At 37.0% G+C, this 17,272-nt stretch overlaps 1 protein-coding gene across 7 annotated transcripts in view; it reads right to left on the bottom strand.

Moving 5' to 3' along the window:
* The window catches only part of LOC134205170 (protein pellino), a 157,724-nt gene extending 148,239 nt beyond the window's left edge, over positions 1-9,485 (bottom strand). Inside the window, exons 1-2 of one of the 7 annotated variants that reach the window (XM_062680168.1) lie at positions 8,104-8,465; positions 6,002-6,648 (exon numbers count right to left, since the gene is read on the bottom strand). In XM_062680168.1, coding sequence (XP_062536152.1) covers positions 6,002-6,012 — 11 coding nt within the window. In that variant the 5' untranslated portion in view covers positions 6,013-6,648; positions 8,104-8,465. Of the gene's footprint in view, positions 1-6,001; positions 6,666-8,103; positions 8,466-9,330 lie in introns of those variants that run through there. The other 6 variants (XM_062680169.1, XM_062680167.1, XM_062680172.1 and 3 more) reach the window with 6 other exon arrangements.
* Between the last annotated feature and the right edge of the window lie 7,787 nt (positions 9,486-17,272).

The raw sequence follows: 17,272 nt of genomic DNA, 5'->3' as shown, positions 1-17,272 counted from the left end.
TTGGATGATTACATAAAACAATACGACTTCCAGAATATTTTAGCCAACCGTAAAGGCCTGCAATGGCTAGAACAAGTGATGATTGACGTCATATAAACTAAATGATTTCACTAGGGTATCATATATAACATCATTCATAAGTTGGATCATTGGTTAGGTCAAAGCCGTTTTGAAAATTCGGTAGTGCAATGATCTGAGATTCATGACGTTTTGAAGAGATATAATAAAGTCGGTATTGAGATGTGGAACAGAAATTCTTGGAAAATTGAGGCCATATTACTGATCACTTTACCTTTGTATAGAGGTGCCATCTGCGAACAGAGACAAAATGCCGGCATGCCGACTGCAGGAGAACATGCAGGCCTGGCATGTTGGAGGTAAACGGGTTGAACTGCAGGGGCCCGAGGGGCAAAGATACTGGCCTGCGACACGCCTGATGATGTCGTGTACATTGAGACCCAGCATTTCCTCGTCGACAGATAGTTGTGGGTGCTGCCAGTTACTTGTGCGGTTGTAACGGTGCGGTCGGTGGAAGGATTGGAATTGCTTGACAGGGGAACCAGGATGGCCGGATAGTAAGCTTCGTTGGTCGCTGGAACTTGAGTTTACTTTGGGAGGTCCACGTGGTCGTTATCTTCCGGGTTTGGAAATCTTTAGCGGAAAAATATTATTTTCAGATTAAAACGAGCGAGTAAAAATGTTCCATTATTTTATTTTTTGCATTTATTCTTAACCGATTTGCTCGTAACAGATTGCATTCGACGCGGAATCCTTTCCCATTGTTTCCTATTGAAAATTGGCCATATCGGACTATGGGCTCAAAAGTTATGGCCAAAATACTATTTTTATAACACACGAGAAAGGCTCTTATTTTCAGAATAAAACGAATACTATTTCTGTTCTCAATGACAGAAAATTTACCTTTCCCGTCAACCTTTCCATTGGCTCCATCGATACTGGATTCATCTGAGTTTTTTGTGTAAGGTCAACTTTCCCAAAGAACCCATGTTTTTTACGCCTCCAAGTATTTTTTAAATTTCAAACAAAAAATCGAGAAAGTACTGTTGTTTTAAGATTGGCCTAACATTTTCCTGATTTTGAACGAACATCGGATAAATTTTTTAGACCGGTTCACACGTGCAGCACTATTTCAGTTCTTGTTTTCGATTTTTAAAACAGAGGCTTCACAAAATATGGGTTCTTCGGGGAAGTTGATGTTAAATAAGTCCAAGAATCGACTGAGACAATAAAACGAGATACAATTTTTGACGGACAAGGTAAATTGAAAACTAATTTTTCTGTTGGTTTTCGATTACTAAATAAGTAATCAGTAGAAAAAAATGTTTTTGCGAAATTTTTATTCCCACCTTTGGGTTTCCGCGCCGAGCACTCAGCGCCAGACTCGGCGAAAAGGAGATAGTCGTCAAGTTGGTACTCCTGATTTTTTGGCACGGTAAGCCTCTATTCAAACTAGCTCAAACCATTGGATGACACCCAAATTATAAATCATAATCGACTGAGCGTTGCGGAGCAAAATTATTTTTTGAACCACCCTACATATTAGTTTGCTGCTGCCGGTGCACCGCGGTGTTTACATTCGCTCCGCGATCAGTTTTTAATCGTTTTTTTCGGGCAAAAATAGCAGTTTATATTAAGTTTTCGGTTCAGACAAGTGACTGATTTCGAAAAGTGATGTTTAATTTGCATTCCATCAACATTTCGGGCTGCTCATGTGCGGAGAAGTGAGTAAAAACTTGATTTTTTCCGGGCCCTTTGAGAAGAAGTGAAGTGCAGTGATAAACCCACCAAATCGCGAACGGCTATTAAATTGGCACGAAACTGCTGATTTATGATAATATTCGAGCCGAAATACAAAGGACTCTTTGGATAAACATGCCCATTATCATGGGAAGTGAATAAATATGCTGTGAACAGGTTAGTAATTTCAATATTAGACTTTTGTTCGATGCATTCGAATGTTGGTGGGAGAGGAGTGCGGGAGGTGTGGGGTTGACCCGTGGAAGATCCGGTGCCATTTTGACTGCCATCGTGGTACTCTTTCAACTATGTCCTTAAGCGCGATTAATATGAACCCATTATTTTTTGGGTAATATTGCAGCAATAATTATGTGACTTTTTGAAACACATTTTTTTTTATTTATTGTTGACTAAAGTTTTTTTCTTTTAAATATCAATTCGACTTAATGTATCAAGATTATTCATTCAAAAATCCGCTTTTGACCAAGTGTTCATTCGACCAAATGTCAATTCGACGTAGTGACCTTTCGACTAAACGTCATTCGACCAAATGCAGGGCTGTTACAAACAAGTCGAATTCCAATCCGCGAAATCCGCGACTAGCAAATTGAAAACCGCGACTGTAAAAACAAATCCGCGACAAACAAAAATATGGTTTCTTACTTATAATTACACGTTTTACAATTTTAAAATGTTTCCATATTTTTGCTTTTAATCCATTGGCATATTCGTCAATAGAAAACAAAAAGAAAGAACATTCACTAATTTATGGTAATATCTAAAACTACATGCCCGGACCGGAAGTGATGCAATTTTTAATATTGCCGGGAAACCCCCCATTTGAATCGATGTTGTATCATTGCATTTCTTTATAAGTAAGTTGTGCAGATGGCAGTCTGTTGTCATAGGTAAATACCAGTTAGATCAAGGGCTATATTTGAATTATACTTTTTAGTACGCTATATAGTATTCTTCTAATCTCTACTATCGTTTTACAAGGACGCATCAATAATCCGTCAAGCTATTTATTGATCAGTCATTGCATTGTGTCATGAATCCGCCAGTTAGGAAATAATATAGGACCAATTTTTTTTTAAAGCGGGCGGCTCTCTTCAGAACTCTGTAGAGGCCCGAGAAAAGCCTGACGAATCTGATTTAAAAAGACTCAGGCGAAATCAAATCAAGGTGAACAGTAACGGTTCTAAGGCCTGTGAATACTTGGACAATATTCACGATTTGAAAAATGATGTCATTATCACTACGTTTGAGATAATGGATGGGTATTGCTAAGCTTATACAACACGGCAGACTCGACAAGTTATTCATTTCACGGAAGAGCGTCCAGCGAAGATAACATGCACTAGACATCTCAGAAGAGGCCGTAGTCTTCATGGTAGACCGCGTACACGATGGCGTTTTGCCATCTATAGTGAGCATTACAACGTCGTATGTCCTATTCATCGTAGGGTTCGTTTGAAATCTCAAGGCTCAAGTTCAGTTAGACAGTTTGCTGCAACTGAGTAATCAAGAATGAACTCTCAATGGATATAAGAACAGCGAGGAATTTTGAAGCGGAGGTAATGGAACAAAAACTAGTCTACCAACAAGCTTTTGGAATGCATAATAGAACAAATGATGAATACTGAATGGTTTGAATGAGATGCCTGCAATAGTCATTGAGCATGGTACAAAACTAGACGCAACTGATGGTCGGGCAATTAAAAAAAACCTCTCGTTCAACCGACGATATTCGGATTTCTGAATATCGCCCCAACCATTGAAAGGCAATCTGATCCTTTCTCACAAAAAGAAAGGTCGAACAATCCACAACGATTTTCTGTTTGGCAGCTAATATTGGCGAGAATGGTCAAAATGTGGCATTCCCAACCTAGACATCAATCCTTCAGCTTCAGCAGCAAGTTAACATACCACCGGAGAACAGATGAACCATATTTGCACCACCCTTACAAAAAAAGCTATACAAAGCGGCAGGAGCCCCACAATTCCAGTCCTCAGGGAGAAGCCGGAGCCGTCGGACCCTATCATCGCAATTTTTGTCTATTTTATTAGTGTTTTTGTGTTTTTTTTTTCAACCAAATTTTATCCTTAAAATCATTTTAATGTGGTAAATTTTAATTCAAATAACTGGCGAAGCCCTTGGTTGACTCGCAAGGTCCTTCTGGTCCGGTCTTCCTCTTAATTAAAATTGCTAAATCCTTCTAATTCCTTTCCGCATTGGCGTTGAACCTAAAATTATATATTTCACCTAAATAAAGAGAGCTTCGATCAGCTATCAGTTCCGTTCCGGCAGTTGCAGGTGTGAATATTACTGCGTATGATGCAGCTCTATGCATTGTAATACCGCAATTAGCAGCACAAAAGTTCCAAGCAATAAAATAAATAGCTCTCGGCATTTCGGTAATCCAGAAATGCAATATGATCGATCTGACAATTCGACAGACTTTCTATGTGTCCACTTAAACCAACATCCATACGACTATTGAAAGATTATTCAAACACCATGTGTTTGGATCTCGACGGGTTGCCTATTTTGCAAACGCCCACATAAATGACATGTTGAATTAATCCTAAAATTAAATTGAGGGAAATCGCGATTTTCGCGAGAGTGTAATCATAAATCCGCGATTTTCGCGACAATATTCGACGGAACCGCGATTTTCGCGACTGAAAGTGTAAATCCGCGACAAATCCGCGAAATTCGCGAAAAACGCGAAAATCGCGAAATCCGCGACTGTTGTAACAGCCCTGCAAATGTCCTACGTCCTACATTTATTTTCGATCAAATGTCTATTCGACGTAATGTCCTTTCGACTAAATGTCATTCGACTAAATTAATGTCATTTGACGAAATGTCTTTCGACGAAGTGGTTTAGATCAAGGGCCCCATACGCCTGTCCCTGGCGAACAAAGCTCGTGTGCTCTGTATCTAAGCTTAGAACCGGTGTTAGGGCGCAATCGTTAATGCGAACATATTTATATTCGGTTAGTTACTGCAAATAAATTATTTTTCGAGTCCGTACAACCAAGCAGGTATCTCAAGCATACTACATCGTTACATTGCTGCATGATTGAGTGTTTGATTTTGATAAAATATCCAAAACAAAAGTGTGCATAAAAATTGCCTCGCCATAACGAAAAGGTGGTAGAGAACTAACACTGTTGTTTACATTTTAGAACCAAATCCAGATGTCGCACATGGCGGGGTAGGGCTTCAGTGCTCCACTTTCTCCCCCTGGTTTAGATTCGATCATAGGTAAAATAAAGGAGGACAACCTAGCATGATTTTTGAAAATATCCGATGTCCAGGTTCTCTTTATTTACTTTCTCTTGCGATTACACAGGATTCTGTTTTTACACGATTTACATTTTCTTAGTTTCACGCCAAAGATTATAATAGTAAATTAAAGCCACATGATCAAAAATACGACTAAAAACAAATCGTATAAAAACAGAATCCTGTGTATTACAAAACCAAACTGTTATCTGCATTGGATTTTTAGCAAAGATCTATAGAAACTAGTTTTATTTATCGTGTTGAGAGCCTTCATATTAGCAAAAGAGAGTATTGAAAAAGATTCTTATATCCCCATTCGACGTTTCAAAAGTCATGCTAGAAACATTCTGAAAATAAAAAAGCCAAGTTTTTTTTTGACAAATTATGCATTTGAGTACTATTTTCCTTCCACTATTTTTTTCCTAATTTAGAACTTCTCTTCCATTAATTTCCAAGACCATGTATCTAGACAGAAAATATATTTCAATAATAATCCTTACAATATTTTCACTAAGATCAAATTCAGCATTTAGTTGAAATTCATTGTGCAATATTACTGTTTGTCGCGAAATAGCAATAATCGATAGGTGCTGTCAAGTTTGTACTCTGTTATCTGAAATAAATTATACACACATGTGTTTCAGCATTGAAATCAAAAGCACATGATTTTTATAAAAATAATATTTATTCATGTAGATGCTTAATTTCTACGATAGAAAATGTAAGTTCCAGTTGATTTGATCTCATGGATATAAAAAAAAGGTCATTCAGATAGCTATTCGACCCACATAGGAGAAGAACACCACATCCATCTTTGCCAATAAAGATATGTACTTGGAACCTTTGGACAGTGTCGTCCAAAATGATAAACCGCGGTGCACAGCACTTGCGAACAATAAAGACTTTTACTCGAGGGGGGTGTGTGAAAGAAAACCAAACAACACTCACCGTTTCACCATACTGTCGACGACGACGTTCGCCGTTCCGTTGGTCTCCGTAATGACGACGACGTTTTTTTCCTCCAGTGATCCTATGATTCCGAATTTTGTCGCGAGCCCCTGGCCTCCACAACCAGAGTTTGCTCCAATTCGATTTCTGGTACAGCAAATAGAAATTATGTATTTTCACGACACAACTGCTGCGGTAGCACTCGCGAAACAATCGATATCCGTGTATTCTTCTAGCGATTGCCAACACACAGGCTCGTTGCTTTGTGTTTTGATTCGACGGACGATCGAACTCAGCTTATTTTCTTCTAGGCCTTTGAAAATATCCCCTGGAATCTGACTGACTTTATGCAATTTAAAGCGAAACAGAATTCCCTTATCTCAAAGCGACTATCGAAATTTGAAGCTTATGACGATATGCAAACTATTACACAAAATAACACTTATTCATGATTAGCACGTTTTTTTCAGCCCAGCAAAACACTTTCTCTATATTGCAGAGATACGACTGAATCACTTTTCAAAACAAGACGACATTTTCCTTCTTCCTTTGCTGTGTGAACGGTTTGATTCTGCTTATTCCTGGTCGTCGTCGTTTTGACCCCTCGGCTGCTGCTGCTGTTATTATTGATGTTGATTATGCTGCTTCTGTCGCAGAGGAAAAACTTATACACACTCAAACATCTGGCATCACTGGCGCACTGACACCAAAGTGTCTTAATATGAACCGTTCTACGTATATCTGTCTTAATTGAAGCAGCTTTGTTATAAATGTGGCTTTTAAGAAAAATAGAACATGTGCGTTAAGTTCATAGCTTTCATATAAATAGGGCGCCATTTTAAAAAAAATAGGGCGCCATAAGAAAAATAACATTCACCCATTTTCACCCACGAAGCACTGATTACTAATTAAGTAAGTAGGCAATGCACTGACTACAACACTTTTACTTAAAAATTATACATAGGAGTCTAAGTTATGGAAATGTTTCTAATTTCAACTCATTGTGAAAACTTTCGCGGAGGTGAACTAGCCTTGGGCTAAAAACCTCTTTAATAAAGATTTTAATAATAATAATCTCATTGTGACAAATTCATCTCATCTCGAAACAAAGAAATAAAACAACAATTTCATCGCTTCATTATGCTAACGCGTGTGCAAGCTGCTGAAAAAATCTAAAACATTAGAAACAAATCAAAATGCTTATCATTGTTTTTAATTGGATAATTATGGAGAATAGAAACTTGAATTGCCCTATAATATGATATTGCCGATGAATATTTGAATAACAATTGATGATGTAGTTCTATACGTGGATTAGAAAACATAATTAAATAGCATATGGCAGAGATCCCAATATAAGCATTCAACTCTATCATTTGTTTTCCATTTGTATTCATTATCGCTTCTTTGTAATCAAAAATTCAGTTGCAATATCTTATAAAAATTTTAAAAAGCGCGTTTTATTTTATCACTTACATAATATATTAATATCCGTTGTTTTTTGGAATGAGTAACTGCTTCCATAACATTGAACTATTGTTATAGATTATATATAAAAATACAGATAATACGATGCAAACGTGACTTTCTGAAAATTCTTTTGATAACTAGTTTTGTAGAACAATTTAATATCGAATTAAGATATCGAATTAAGAAAATCCTTTGAATACTTAATTGTCGTTATTATATAAAAATATGGATAACATGTATTCGAATACACAAAATTGAAGGCCCAAACTCTGGAGTCCATATTTAACAACTGTTCATATGTTTGTCCTTTCAATGTCGAGCGTGCAGAATTAGGCTTGATCGAAATTGTAATAGTGTATAGTAAACTGTTTATGAGAAATGGTTCAACGTTTTCTTCAATATGAGACAGATGTACGAAAAACGGCTGCATGTAAAATGAAAACAAACACTTGCGTTAGTGTTTGTAAACAACGAAACTGACAACCGCACTTGCTGGTGTGTATGTTCATTTAGCTTCCTTCCCACACTACACCTTAAACACAAAGCTCAAGAGAATGGAAAAACGCTTCCCGTTCGCCAGCCAACACTCGAAAATGTAATGAAAAACGAGGAACAAAATTCACGAAATTCACCTTTTCATACTTTTCTGTACATGCACTACAACTTTTCGCTTCTCCCAGTTTTGTGTTTGAATGACAAAATGCTTCTTCCAATGATTTCGTTCTCACTAAATAGAATTAGCGTTACTGCTATTTGTCTGCATTCAACTCTGGAACTCCACGATAATCACCTGTCTGGACGTGGTATATCCTTGTGCTACGCAATTTCTCCTAGTGCCTTAAATCACTGCAGGTTTGCCAAGCAGCACAACTCAATGCTTAGTTTATCGATGCAATTAAAACTTTTCAGAAAATGAAACTATTGCAACGCTTCATCCACTCACAGAAAATGCATGCTTATTTGGCCGTGCTCGGAATGAAACTGACTTCGCACCAAACAGTGAGAATTTCCTGCGAACAATCACTCAGCAGCAGCGTTGCACATTGGAATGAGTGGGTCAGTAGAGGTACTAACTCCTTCCCTTTCATACGCATTTGGAAGTCTAATGTAAAAATTGTGGAAAACCTCATTTATGTGCTCACCCACTGGGCATGCAATGTTGAAAGCAAGCTTGCATGAAACTGCCCTAGGGTAAATTCAGTAATACAAACTCACTTTTAATATTGTCCATCCGGTAGAAAGTAAGTAGATATTTTCTACCGAAAATAGATTTTTTTTTTCAAGATACAGACACGTTACCCAGCTTCGAAAGTAATGCGCTGGATTCGCTGAAGAACGCATCATTCAGATAGCAGTTGAAACTTCGGAAGAAAGTTCGGTACGGAAGTCCCTACTACCAAATTCTAATTTGGTGCTACGCTGACAATACACTTCTAAAACTAAAGTATTTTTTTCAATAAACTATGAAAAAATCGAAAAAAGCATGTTGGTATTGAAAATAGGATGGAAAAATACAAAAAAAAGCTTCATGGTTAAAAAAGAACAGAAATAAATGAGCATTTTCTGGAATTGGTCTAACATTCTAACGAAAGATAGCAAATAGATGAAACATTTCCCAAACCTGGGATTACAACCGAATTTGAAAGGTAATCTTGGTTTTAGATAGACTACAAAATAAGTACAACTACTAATCTCTACACCTCGATATCTAAATAATTTCGAAATAATATACGAAATTTTGAATTAGAACAATAAAACGAAATCACAAAACATGCAGTTGTTCACATGACTAGTCTGTTAATTCAATATCTACTAAATCCTAGCTACAAAAACATATAATTTAATTTCAATTCAATCACCTGATTCTACGTTTCTTGATCAATTCAAGCGCCAACTCCAGCTGCGCATCAAGGAACGTTCCCAACGGAGTTTCGACGCGCGTCTTATCCACCACGACCGAATGACGATTATTTGAATTCGATAAATAAAAATTCAGCATAATTTGATAATTTATATAAATAATGAATAAATATTACGGTCTAGCACGATTTTACAATATCACTTTGGTAACAACATATCACACATCATTTCTTCGTACCGCTCAGACAATCATTATTTTATTTTGAATGCACTTTATATTGACGCAAATGAATTCAGCAATAAAAATATTGAAAACGTTTGAAGTGCGTGCCATTTTCGTTTTCTATCTTTTTATCAATAACCGACAAATCAAGATAACAGTTCAGGTAAAAATATCACATTCGCACACGTTGGCGACTGAAGCCATGAATGAATAAGCTCTAGCCGAACCGACTCATGCCAGCAAAGAAAGAAAAGTACTCCTGTTCAGACATGTTCTGTCCACGGAAGATGATAAATATCCGATTCCTACAAATCCATATGTGTACCGATACGCAAACAGTGCCGTGTATAACAACAATTTGGATGCGCAAGCGCCAGAAGTTAGGTTGAAAGTATGACCAATATTGTGCTATTATAGTTGTTCGAACAGTTCGAGCCAGGTTGTATGAAATTTGTTAACATTACGTTTGTAAGCCCTTCTGAGTCACAACACGTTAGAAAAGATATTTTTGGTCTCGCGTGGCGTCTCAAAAAAAATATCGCAGAGTCTGATTTCAGGCACAACAAAAAAATAAAAAATAAAATAAAACATTATTTGCCAAAACTCCTCCGTGATCGTATGTGCTCATCCAAGAATTTACGATGCAGCTAGTTGGAGTTATACTCGAATATGTGATCGTAGCTTTAGAGGGATTTGGCAAAGCGCAATTGTCTGCCGGGAATACCTGCAGATACCCAATATCAACCCGAACCCTTACCAAAGGCAAAGAACTTTTTTTTTAGATTTCCATATTATTTGTCGTTTTGGCAATCTTTTGGCCCTTTCCCCTATCTCACAATTTTTATATGAAGCACTTGAAAATTTTGTATAACTTTGGTCGTTGAAACTTCTGTGTGTACGTTACAAAAAATGTCAAAATCTCAGCCGTCTGTGAACCGATTTGCATGATTTTATTTTTAAACAAAAACTATGTCTTTGCCATTGAACGTATAATTTTTTTTCCAATCGGTCATTTAGTATTAGAAATATTCGTAAAATACAAACATTAGGCGAATTTAAAAAAAACTAACAAAATTATGTCATTCATTTAAGACATTCCAGCACAAATATCGCAGTAATTTATATCTGATCAAAGCTTCTTTGGTTCAAATCAAATCTGCAGCCTTTGTGTATTTTTGTTGAAAATTATTATTTTCCAAAATATGCTTTTCGTGTATTGAAATCTATAAAAAAAACATTAACCTTTGCTTTATGTTTATTTCGCTTCCTATTTTTTTTTTTTATTTTTTTTTTTTATTTTATTTGCTAATTATCTAATACATACATTCATCTCTTAGACTAGGTGTTCCGTGTTTTCTTAACACTATCATCCTTATTTGCTATGTTACGCTTTTAGTTATTATTAATACATTTCAATTGCCTCTGGCAGTTAGGATATTTCCTCTGGTTGAATTAAACCATGTAGGAATTACAATGTTTTCTACTTAAACTAAACTTAACCTAATTTATACTAAGAGTACAAGGAGTTAATCGTTGCAATAGAAGATTGCAACGATTTTTGTCTAAAATTGGAAATTATTTTGTTGGACATTTGTTGCAATGTCTCAATATTAGAAATTCTATGAAGTTCATTGGTACTATACCACGGAGGCAACTTCAGAATCATTTTCAAAATTTTATTTTGAATCCTCTGAAGTGCCTTCTTTCTGGTATTGCAGCAACTAGTCCATATTGGCACAGCATACAACATGGCAGGTCTAAAATTTGTTTGTAAATCAAAAGTTTGTTCTTAAGACAAAGTTTTGATTTTCTGTTTATAAGTGGATATAGACACTTAATATATTTGTTACATTTGGCTTGAAGGCCTTCAATGTGATTTTTAAAAGTTAATTTTTGATCTAGCAGAAGTCCTAAATATTTAGCTTCGCTAGACCAATTAATTGGAACCCCATTCATAGTGACAATATGTCTGCTAGAAGGTTTCAAATAAGAAGCTCTCGGCTTATGTGGGAAAATTATAAGCTGAGTTTTGGAAGCATTCGGGGAAATTTTCCATGTTTGCAAGTAAGTGGAGAAAATATCCAAACTTTTTTGCAATCTCCTACAAATGACACGAAGGCTTCGCCCTTTGGCTGAGAGACCTGTGTCATCTGCAAACAAAGATTTTTGACACCCTGGTGGTAAATCAGGTAAGTCAGAAGTAAAAATGTTATACAATATGGGCCCCAGTATGCTGCCTTGGGGAACACCAGCTCTAACAGGTAATCTATCAGATTTAGAATTCTGATAGTTTACCTGCAGTGAGCGATCTGATAAATAATTTTGGATCAGTTTAATAATGTACAGAGGAAAATTAAAATTCATCAATTTTACAATCAAACCTTCATGCCAAACACTGTCAAATGCTTTCTCTATATCAAGAAGAGCAACTCCAGTCGAATATCCTTCAGATTTGTTGAGCCGAATTAAGTTCGTAACTCTTAATAACTGATGAGTGGTTGAATGCCCATGGCCAAAAACAAATTGCTCATCAGCAAAAATAGAATTGTCATTAATATAAACCATCATTTTATTTAAAACAATCTTTTCAGACAGTTTGCTTATTGAAGAAAGCAAACTGATTTCCGATAACTAGAAGCCTCAGCTGGATTTTTAACCGGCTGTTAATTTGGAACAACTTTGGCGTTTTTCCATTTATCTGGGAAGTATGCCAATTGAAAACATTTGTTAAATAAATTAACCAAAAAGGATTAAAAGCTTGAAGTTTTTTGATAAGTATGTAGAAAATACCATCATCACCCGAAGCTTTCATATTTTTAAATTTTCTAGTGATAGATCTCACTTCATCCAAATTAGTTCCCAACGAAGGGTCAAAAACATTCTCTTGATTGAGGATGTCTTCGAAGCTCCGTGTAACCTGATCCTCAATTGGACTAGTGAGACCTAGACTAAAATTATGGGCACTCTCGAACTGCTGAGCAAGTTTTTGAGCCTTTTCGCCATTTGTGAATAACATTTTTTTCCCTCTTTAAGCGCTGGAATTGGCTTTTGAGGTTTGTTAAGAATTTTCGTTTATTTTTCAAAAGGGTTTCGAACTGGGATCCAACCTCGAGACATTATTCTCAAAGTTGGTATATCTCAGAATAGCGAAACGTTTTTTTTAATTTCGTTTTGCAAATCTCGCCAAATAATTTTCAAAGTGGGATCGCGAGTTCTTTGGTATTGCCTTCGCCTCACATTTTTAAGACGGATCTGACGTAGCTGAAGATAGTCGTCAATAATAATGGAGTTGAATTTAATTTCACATTTAGGAATTGCAATGCCTCTGGCTTCGACAATTAAATTTGTCAAAGATACGAGAGCATTATCAATATCACTTTTGGTATCGAGAGGAATATCAACATCAAAATTCCTATCGATATACGTTTTATATAAATCCCAATCAGCTCTATGATAATTAAAAGTAGAGCTGATTGGATTATAAATGGCTTCTTGTGAGATTTCAAATGTCACAGGAAGGTGATCAGAGTCAAAGTCAGCATGAGTTATCAATTGGCCACACAGCTGACTTGAATCCGTTAAAACTAAATCAATTGTAGAAGGATTTCGACTGGAAGAAAACAAGTTGGTCCATTGGGATATTGAATAGTATAATATCCCGCAGAACAATCTTCAAATAAAATTTTACCATTGGAATTGCTTTGAGCATTATTCCATGAACGGTGTTTGGCATTGAAGTCACCAATTACGAAGAATTTTGATTTGTTGCGAGTCAGAATTTGAAGATCAGCTTTCAACAAATTCTTTTGCTGCCCATTGCATTGAAAAGGCAAATAGGCTGCAATGAAGGAAAATTGTCCAAAATTTGTTTCAACAGAAACTCCCAAGGTTTCAAAAACTTTGGTTTCGAATGAAGAAAATAATTTATGTTTGATACGTCTATTAATGACGATGGCGACCCCACCACAGGCGCTGTCAAGACGATCATTTCTGTAGATAAAATAGTTTGGATCTCTTTTAATGGAGAGTCCTGGTTTTAAATACGTTTCAGTTATAATGGCAATATGCACTTTATGAACTGAAAGGAAGTTAAATAGCTCATCTTCCTTACCCTTTAGAGAGCGGGCATTCCAATTTAGAACTTTCACACAATTATTTAGATCCATTGAAACGGAGTCCGATAACAATTTTTTGTGTGTACTTTATACCAACCTGAACAGCTTCAGGAATGGTATTTGCTTTGAACATTGCATCAATCATGTGATGCAATTGTTCAGTTAAAAAATCAAAATCGGAAGCAGTCATGCTACCTGAATCGGCAACATGACCGTTATTTTCCGTTGGGACATGGGTATAAACCTCATTTTGGGAAGAGAAATTTTGTCTACCAGCAGCGATGTTTGCATACGTAGGTACATTGGAAAAATTGGAATTTACTGAAGTGCTTGCTACCCGTTGACGAGCGGCAAAATTTGTTTGTGAATTGTGGTGGGTATGAATTGCTCGACCGGTAACCGGTTTCGAAATTTGAGCGTTTGCAAAATTTCTACCCGGCGAATCTGGGATTCTATTGGAATTTGCCGTCATCAATTTTGCACGGGAATTCAAAACTTTTTTGCGTGAAGGGCATTCCCAAAAATAGGATTTATGATTGCCCCCACAATTGACACATTTAAATTTATTGGAATCTTCTCTCACAGGACAGGCGTCCTTGACGTGGGAGGTTCCACCACAAATCATGCATTTAGCATCCATGTGGCAATATTTAGTTCCGTAACCCCACTTTTGGCATTTACGGCACTGAGTGGGGTTTTGGAAATTTCCCCAGGCCTGCGGAATTGTTCCCACGTAACAGGGACATGGGACATAATACAGGCCTTTTCCAAACTTTTCATATTATTTAGTTCACTTTTGTTAAAATGAACTAAATAAAATTCTTGAGAAATGCCCCTTTGGGAAGTACCAGAGTGGGATTTCTTTTTCATCTTAATTACTTGGACTGGCGCAAATCCAAGTAATTGAGAAATTTCAATTTTAATCTCATCCAGTGATTTGTCATCACTGGGGAGACCTTTCAAGACGACTTTGAACAATCGCTCAGTTTTGTCGTCGTATGTGAAGAATTTATGGCGCTTCTCAGTTAAATACTGAAGAAGACGTTTGCGATCGTCAAAGGATCCCGGCAAAACGCGGCAGTCACCCTTCCTAGCAATCTGAAATGAAACCTTGATCCCCTGAAGGTTACTCAAGATTTCATTCCGAAAGCCAGAAAACTCGGCAACAGATACCACAATTGGCGGAATCCGTTGTTTCTTCGCATGAATCGAATCACCTGGGCTAGAGATAGATTCGATTTTCTCAAATTCGTCAAAGATCAAATCGAACTGATTGCTCAGTTCGATAGGAGATGAAATAATGTCAACATTATAGTTAGAAGGAATATCTGAAGTCTCCAGCTTCCTTCTATTTTTCCGCGCTTGGGCAGGATGGTCTTGAAACCTTGTTTCTTTGAAGGAAGTGGAGAATTCAGAGACTCCCCCTTCCTCTTGTTTTTATTAATGCTCATTGCTGAGCGTGGAGACGTGACCTTCTAAGAGGTTTTTTTTCCAGAACGGTGTCCCTGCAGGATTACCACCGCTTGCCGGAATTTTACTTCCGCAAACGGGTCCAACGTAAAACGAAGGCACGGGTCCTTGCAAAGATCGTAACGGGATCAGTGGGTACAAATAGCGCTAAGAAGCACCGTTGAAATTAAAATAGCTTCGGGTAGTATTAAAAACTTCCTTCCGCAAAGAGAGAAAGAACCGCACAGCACGAAAACACGATGCGGTCTGATTTCGCTTCCTATTAATAGACAATTTCCACACTTATGTCTTGACGCCGTCTGATTTTATTTTATTAAAAAAATAAATAATATTTTTTATAAAACTAGTTTTTTTTTACCTTTTTACCATTATTATAACCGACGCATAAAATGTGTATGTTGTGTCACTTCAAGATCTCAAACGTTTACTTACTGATTTAAGCTCTCTGAACTATAAGCGAAGCTAAAATATCTCCATGGAATGCTTTTTTTTTTCAATCGGATATTGGATCCTGCGGATATATCTGAAATTTTAACAAAATGTACAAACTAAAGTTTCGAACACGATGATACTTTTTATGCCCAGGGAAGTCGAGACAATTTACAATCAGAAAATTGCCTAGACCGGCACCAGGAATCGGACCCTGCCTGAGCCACCCTCAGCATTGTCTTGATTTGTAGCCGAGCGTCTTACCGCACGGCTAAAGAGGCCCCCTACACCGCAACACACTACCACGCAACGTCTACCCAGCGTTACGGATTAAAATTTAAAAAAAAAATCCAATGAAGTCGGTTTTCCAATTGCGGAAATTTCCAAATCGGCGCAAAAGACTGTATAAAGCACGAAATTCACATAGATTCAAAAATCCCAATGCACTGCCTGTTTTCACGCGGGTTTTGTTTTGTTTTTCGAACTAAATCTACCACATGTTGTACATACGCAAGAAATCGATTTTTGGAATATGCGCGGTTTTTATCACGAATTTAGGAACTTGTAAAACCCCCGCGTAAAAGAAACCATATGCAGTGTGAATAAAATCGAGTAGAAAGTGACCTCGCAGTGAACTACGTCTCGCCCAAAGTTTATTAATTAGTACACTCATTCTTTTATTGACAATTTAAGTTTGGCGTTTGATCTGCGATTCGCTTACATTTAGATCTCCACATATCAAATTTAATTGGATTTTTTCTTGAGTTATGCCGAAACTTGTGTTTCAATTTTATGGGAGCAACTGCCCCCCCCCCCCCTTACAGAGGAGGTAGGGGTCACAAATCACCACAGAAACATTTCTTGCCTTAGAAAACATCCATATGCAAAATTTGGTTCCATTTGTTTGATTCAGGGTAACCCCTTAACTTCCATTTTCAAATTCCCGTATATTCCCTGACTTTTTCCCGACGTGTTTTTGAAAAATTCTCGATAAAAGTTTTAAGGTTTCAAATAAAAATTTAAATTCAAGTTTCGAAAATAAATCATGAATGAACTTATGTTGTTCTTAAAGTGCTTTTAATTGACGTTTACTGTAAAAAAAAGTTTTATTGTCTCAGTATATTCTTTGACTAAGGCTAAAGTTTGAGACATATACCCTTTATAAATTTTATATTGATTAGAAAATTATTAGGCTATTTTAGTGGATTGTCATCATCTGTCATAAGACGAGTTTACGACAGGCTTTGGTGGTCTGGTCAGTTAGTGCGAATGTCGGAAGAAAGAATAGAAAAATGTTCAACAAAGAATATGATAGAGGCCGGCGACTTTCTGGACGGTCACGAACACGCTGCCTGCACGCAGTAGAGCCGGGATCGACGATTATGGAGCTGTACAATACGCTAGGCATACGTGTATCAACGCTGTAGCCAACTAGGTATCCAGAAATGTAATAAATGGATCTCTCCATTTGTATGTGTGCCTTTTGACTTTCTCGTATACCACGACAAAAAGGATTCGTTCACTCCAAAAACAAAATTTTGATAAGAATTGATGTGATGTATGTCTGTATGTTGGGGGCAGCAGGGACTATGTCCAAGGGCTTGACGATCCCTCCCCAGGCCATCTGCGAGTTGTGGCGCCTGCCTAGGATGTGGTGGGGTTTGACAGTGGGCCCTGTTAAACCTCTATAAAAAGCTGCATGAA

This window comes from Armigeres subalbatus, chromosome 1 (genome assembly GCF_024139115.2).
Source record: "Armigeres subalbatus isolate Guangzhou_Male chromosome 1, GZ_Asu_2, whole genome shotgun sequence".
In the NCBI taxonomy this organism is placed as follows: Eukaryota; Metazoa; Arthropoda; class Insecta; order Diptera; family Culicidae; genus Armigeres; species Armigeres subalbatus.
This window is presented reverse-complemented; position numbering and strand designations above follow the sequence as displayed.